We start from the raw sequence: 7,122 nt of genomic DNA, 5'->3' as shown, positions 1-7,122 counted from the left end.
GTTTGAAAAAGAAGTTTGAAAAAGAAGTTAAATTATGTCTCTAACAATTTAATAGATGACACACAAGTAGAAAGTTAGTTAGGAAGTTAGTTAGTTAGCTGTTAATTCTGTTATACAGTTAGTTACTATATTCCCTATATATAGTGTGTGTAATATAGTTTTATTCAATAAGAGAGTTATCATTTTCACTTGCTCTTCTTTTTCTTCTCTCAAGCTCTCTATTTCCTCTTTCATGGCTTCCATGTATGAAGCATAATATGGTATCATCGTCTTCGATCCTCCTATCACACTTCCGCACCAATCCTTTTCTTTACTCGCATGATTCTTTCACTCGTGTGCTTCTTCTCCCTCTTTTTCATCATGCCTCCACGATCGATCATACTGCAAATCAAATCACCAATGGTGATGTTGATTTTGTCTACTATGTTCATCCGAGTGAAGGTCCGAACTCTGTTTGCATTCAGCCTCCACTGAATGGTACTAATTACATTTCTTGGTCAAGATCCATGGAACGAGCTCTTGGAGCCAAGAACAAGATTGCATTCATCAATGGATCGATCATCGCGCCGAGCCTCCATGATCTCAATCGATCTGCATGGGAACGATGAAACTGTCTTGTTCATTCATGGATTCTCAATTCTGTAAGTCCTGCTATTGCACAAACCATTATCTTCTTAGAAAACGCACTTGATGTTTGGATTGATCTGAAAGAACGATTCGCTAAAACTGATAAAGTTCGTGTCTCTAATTTGCGCACTGAAATTAACAATCTTAAACAAGGAAACAAGTCAGTTCTTGATTACTTTACTGAGCTTCGTGGACTATGGGAAGAATTGAATTCTCATAGACCTATTGTAACGCCCGTATAATTTTAATATTAATTTAATCGGAATATTGAATTAATAATTAGAATTATTAAGGATTTTGTGAAAATAATGAATAAATAAGGTTTTTGGCATTTGGGCCATATGAGGAAATAGTAAAAGAATGGGGGGGGGGGGGCGATGTAATAACCCTTTTTACTAATTTTATTATTTGTTTTCATAAAACATTTGGTTTGGGGAAAACAAAGAAAGAACGTGAAAGAACAGAAGTCTGAGGAACGAGGAACGTGAAGGAGAACGGTAGAGGAAGAGACCAAGAATCAAGGAATTGTCTAAGGTAAGGGGGGACTTGTCTGATTATCATCTATTATCGGGTTAGGGGTTGATAATTCTGAATAGATGTAGCATTCGGGTCAATTGAGTCATATGATAGATTTAGGGATTGAGTAGAATGGTATGATGTTTGATCCCTATGTTTGAATCCATGATATCTATGTTGTTATGATCTTAATTGATGTGTAATTGATGTATTATGAGGTGTTTTTCGTGTTGTTTGTGCATTCTATTTCCCTAGGTTTGTACTGGTATGAATTAGGTGAGTTTGGAATGTGTAGAATGTTGTTTTCTGCAGGTTGGGGTTTCTGAAATCGCCGGTTCGCGCCGCGTGCACAGGGATGGCGCCGCAAACAGGTGGGCAGAATGCCAGGAATTTGTGATACGCACAGGTCGCGCCGCGTACCTGTGTTGGCGCCGCGAAGGCGTAACTTTTTCTTGTTTCGCGTCGCGTGTAGATGTGTGCGCCGCGAATAGCTTGGCAGAGAGCCAAGGATTTTTAGGAAGACTATGCATATGTCTATGCTGATGGTAAAGGAATTGGATTTGATTGAACAATTCAGAGACTTGAGTTTAGTGTGTGAAGGTACTCCTACTAGTGTTAAGTTGGGTATGCTGAAGCTGACTAGTGGTATTCTTGAAGAAATGAGAGAAGGTCAGAAAGCCGATGTTGAATTGATTGATAAGTTGACTTTGATTAATCAAGGCAAGAATGGTGAATTCAGAATTGACGAGAATGGTATACTGAGGTTTGGTGACCGAGTTTGTGTCCCTGATATTGCGGAACTCCGAAAACGTATTTTAGAAGAAGGACACCGTAGTGGATTGAGTATTCATCCTGGTGCTACCAAGATGTATCATGACTTGAAAAAGTTGTTCTGGTGGCCGGGAATGAAGAAGGAAATTGCTGAGTTTGTGTACTCTTGTTTGATTTGCCAGAAGTCGAAGATTGAGCATTAGAAACCGTCTGGGTTAATGCAACCGATGTTTATTCCTGAGTGGAAGTGGGATAGCATATCAATGGATTTTGTGTCGGGTTTACCGAGAACTGTCAGAAATTGTGAAGCTATCTGGGTCGTGGTAGATAGGTTGACGAAGTCTGCACATTTTATACCGATGAGGATGGACTATCCGATGGAGAAGCTAGCTCAGTTGTATATCGAGAAGATAGTTAGTCTACATGGTATTCCTTCAAGTATCGTGTCAGACAGAGATCCGAGGTTTACGTCTAAGTTCTGGGAAGGTTTGCAGAAGGCTTTAGGTACTAAGCTAAGACTAAGTTCTGCTTATCATCCGCAGACTGATGGACAGACTGAGAGGACGATTCAGTCGTTAGAGGATTTGTTGAGAGCTTGTGTACTAGAAAAAGGAGGTACTTGGGATGGTTATCTGCCTTTGATTGAATTTACCTACAACAACAGTTTTCATTCGAATATAGGTATGGCTCCGTTTGAGGCATTGTATGGTAGGCGATGTAGAACTCCATTGTGTTGGTACGAAGCTGGTGAGAGTGCTGTAATTGGACCAGAAATTGTACAACAGACTACAGAGAAGATTAAGATGATTCAAGAGAAGATGAGAGCTTCTCAGAGTCGTCAAAAGAGTTATTATGATAAAAGAAGGAAGACACTTGAGTTCACAGAGGGAGATCATGTGTTTATGAAGGTTACTCCTATGACAGGTATTGGTCGGGCATTGAAGTCAAAGAAGTTGACTCCACGTTTTATTGGACCGTTCCAAATTTCTGAAAAAGTGGGAGGAGTGGCATACCGTGTCGCTTTACCGCCGATGCTTGCAAACTTGCACGATGTGTTTCATGTGTCTCAGTTGAGGAAATACATTTCAGATCCGTCCCATGTGATCCAAGTGGATGATGTACAGGTTAAAGACAACTTAACGGTTGAAACGTTGCCTGTGAGGATTGAAGATATAATCTGAAGCAATTACGGGGTAAAGAAATAGCTTTAGTCAAAGCAGCTTGGGGAGGACCAGCTGATGGAAACGTCACCTGGGAGTTAGAAAGCCAGATGAAAGATTCCTATCCAGAACTCTTTGCTTGAGGTATGTTTTCGAGGACGAAAACTCTTTTAGTGGGGGAGAGTTGTAATGCCCGTATAATTTTAATATTAATTTAATCGGAATATTGAATTAATAATTAGAATTATTAAGGATTTTGTGAAAATAATGAATAAATAAGGTTTTTGGCATTTGGGCCATATGAGGAAATAGTAAAAGAAGGGGGGGCGATGTAATAACCCTTTTTACTAATTTTATTATTTGTTTTCATAAAACATTTGGTTTGGGGAAAACAAAGAAAGAACGTGAAAGAACAGAAGTCTGAGGAACGAGGAACGTGAAGGAGAACGGTAGAGGAAGAGACCAAGAATCAAGGAATTGTCTAAGGTAAGGGGGGACTTGTCTGATTATCATCTATTATCCGGTTAGGGGTTGATAATTCTGAATATATGTAGCATTCGGGTCAATTGAGTCATATGATAGATTTAGGGATTGAGTAGAATGGTATGATGTTTGATCCCTATGTTTGAATCCATGATATCTATGTTGTTTTGATCTCAATTGATGTGTAATTGATGTATTATGAGGTGTTTTTCGTGTTGTTTGTGCATTCTATTTCCCTAGGTTCGTACTGGTATGAATTGGGTGAGTTTGGAATGTGTAGAATGCTGTTTTTGCAGGTTGGGGTTTCTGAAATTGCCGGTTCGCACCGCGTGCACAGGGATGGCGCCGCGAACAGGTGGGCAGAATGCCAAGAATTTGTGATACGCACAGGTCGCGCCGCGTACTTGTGTTGGCACCGCGAAGGCGTAACTTTTTCTCGTTTTGCGTCGCGTGCAGATGTATGCGCCGCGAATAGCTTGGCAGAGAGCCAAGGATTTTTGGGACGCTCAGTTCGCGCCGCGAACTGAGATGGCGCCGCGTGCTTTTGAATGTTTTGAGATATTTGAAAAGTTCAAAGATGCATAACTTTTTAACCGTTGGTCCGTTTAATGTGCCGTTTTGAGCTAAACGAACCTTATAGAATAATCTACATGATGATGATTTATTGGTTTTAGAATGATGAGGATACATGTATGCTATTTCTTATTGATGATGATGATTGGTGCAAATACGTGTATGTTTTCTATATGATGATGATAGAATTATGATTGAATGATGTTAATATATATGAACATACTAGATGATGATGATGATATTGATGATGATGATGATGGTATAAGTATGTTATATATGTTGCATTCATTCATATTCATTGACGATACTGTATCCATAAGGGTGTGTTGGATCAGTAAAGGGCATGATTCCCATTGTGTGGAATCTGTGCTAGCAGGGCCGTATCTGGATGATGTTGGATCGGTCATGGGTTATTCCATTGGATGATGTTGGTACCACATGCATAGTGTCAGTTCATTCATATGCATAATTTATAACATGATTGGATGTATTCCAGTGTTGTAAATGTTGATGATGCGTTGATTGTCGTTGGTTTGTTTGAAATGTCTGTTATGAAACAATTGGGTGAATGATGCAACTGTGACGTGTTATTTCTTTATAACCTTATGACATTTGTTAATTATGACGAGACTCACCCTTACATGTTGTCATTTTCAGATTGAGGATAGCGGCTGTTCGACTCGGTGAGGATTAGCTCATGAGTCAGTCTCTGATAGTTGTAACACTGGGGACGCGATGTTTAGAGTTTATGTTTTATAACTCTATTTATGCTTTGATGTTTGAAGGATTAGTTTGAAAGATGTTAAACTTAATCTGTTTGATTTAAATCCGCTGTGTTTACATGAATCGTTTTAATTAATGAGAGTTGCCTCAGTGAATGCATGACATGACTGAATGATGAATGTTTTCCTATGAATTGTGACACCCTTATTTCATGTACTCTGAATATGTTTTTTTAAAATGCCGTTGGGTTAGTAAGGGGTGTTACACCTATTCCTAGTTGTATCTGTGCTCAACAATGCAGATGTGATGCTATGCGCAATGCTAGAGAGTTTCGCCTTGAAGATCAAATTATGCAATTTTTGACAGGATTGAATGAGAAATTTTCTGTTGTCAAGACTCAAGTCTTGTTACTTGATCCTTTACCATCCATCAACAAAGTTTATTCTATGGTTGTTCAAGAAGAGAGCAACAATGTATCCTTACTCGGTAAACCTGATTCTAACTCCACCATTGATGAAGCAAATACGCTTGTAAATGCTTATGATTCAAAGAAGTTTCCTGCCAAAGCTTTCAATTCTCATGGTGGAGCTTCTAATAACAAGAAAGATGGTAGAGTATGCACCTTTTGTCACAGAACTGGCCATACCATTGATGTTTGCTATCGCAAACATGGATTCCCTTCTTATTTCACCAAAAGACAAGCATCAGCTAATGCTTCTACTACTGCAGACAATCATACTCAGTCTATGAACAACAATGGAGGAGAAGGTTCCCACAATGATTCAGGTACTAGTATCACTCAAGAACAGTATGCCCAACTGATTAGTTTGTTACAACAAACAAATTTTCTGCCTATCAACCATCCTGCCAACCCTAGTGCCAATCACATTTCCACTCATATTGGTCATACACCAAATGAGGACTCAGGTAAATCCTTTGTTTCTACAGTCTCTTGTTCCACATATGTTAAACCTGATTTTTGGATTTTAGACTCAGGTGCCAATGATCATGTGTGTTCATCCCTTCAAATGTTTAGTTGTTATCACAAAATAAAACCCATAAATGTCTGTTTGCCCAATGGCTCAGTTGTTTTAGCAAAACATGCAGGAACAATTCAATTTTCACCTCACTTGCAGTTGCATAATGTATTGTTCACTCCTGAATTTTCTCTTAACCTTGTGTCTGTTTCCAAACTGTGTCAATCCACTAATTGCAATTTCATTTTTTCTGCTAATGATTGTTATATTCAGGATGTGAAAACCAAGAAGATGATTGGTTTGGCTAATCAAGTGGAAGGTTTGTACAGACTCAAGACAAGTATTGACCTCATAACTGCTGAAACAAGCATTTCAAGTATATCTTCATCCAAACCTCATGCTGATATTTCAATTCCCAATAATTGTAAATTGATACCTAAGCAAGCTTTGTGGCATTTTAGATTAGGTCATTTGTTACATGATAGACTCTCTAAAATGGCTCACATGTACCCTGATATTTTCAATGACAACAAAGCAGTTTGTGATGTGTGTCACTATGCCAGACATAAGAAACCGCCTTATAATCTAAGTCATTCCAAAGCTTCTCAAAATTTTGAATTGTTGCATTTTGATATATGGGGTCCTATATCCACAAATTCCATTCATCATCATAAGTATTTTTGACAGTTGTTGATGATCACAATAGGTTTACTTGGATCATACTACTTAAGAACAAATCTGAAGTTTCTAATCATGTCCAACAATTTGTGACTCTCATAGAAAACCAATTTCAAACCTGTCCTAAGTTCATCAGGTCTGATAATGGACCTGAATTTCTCCTAACTCAATTCTATGCCTCTAAAGGTATTATACATCAAAAATCATGTGTTGAGTCCCCTCAACAAAATGCAAGAGTTGAAAGAAAGCATCAACACTTGCTTAATGTAGGTAGAGCCTTACTACACCATTCAAATTTACCCAAATCATATTGGTCTTATGATGTCAGTTATGGAGCCTTTATAATCAATAGGGTTAACACTCCTTTACTCAACAATAAATCCCCTTATCATATACTGCATAGCAAACCACCAGACATTAACCAAATCAAGGTCTTTTGATCATTGTGTTATGCATCTACTTTGTCCAATCAAAGAACCAAATTAGATGCAAGAGCTAGAAAATCATTGTTTCTTAGGTATGCTGTTGGATATAAAGGATCCATTTTACTTGATTTAAACTCATACAACATTTTCATCTCTAGAAATGTTACTAATCATGAACACATTCTAACC

The 7,122-nt window shown here is 38.2% G+C and overlaps 1 protein-coding gene across 1 annotated transcript; it reads left to right on the top strand.

Moving 5' to 3' along the window:
• The first annotated feature begins 257 nt into the window (after window positions 1-257).
• LOC131649251 (uncharacterized) lies at window positions 258-6,514 on the top strand. The gene is made up of 4 exons (XM_058919015.1): window positions 258-477; window positions 679-854; window positions 3,854-3,912; window positions 5,155-6,514. Exons 1-4 carry the CDS (start codon window positions 258-260, stop codon window positions 6,512-6,514), a joined length of 1,815 nt encoding a protein of 604 aa, XP_058774998.1.
• Window positions 6,515-7,122: the final 608 nt, after the last annotated feature.

Source organism: Vicia villosa, linkage group LG2 (genome assembly GCF_029867415.1).
Source record: "Vicia villosa cultivar HV-30 ecotype Madison, WI linkage group LG2, Vvil1.0, whole genome shotgun sequence".
Lineage (NCBI taxonomy): Eukaryota > Viridiplantae > Streptophyta > Magnoliopsida > Fabales > Fabaceae > Vicia > Vicia villosa.
The sequence above is the reverse complement of the archived record's forward strand: the minus strand, read 5'-3'. Positions and strand labels throughout refer to the sequence as shown.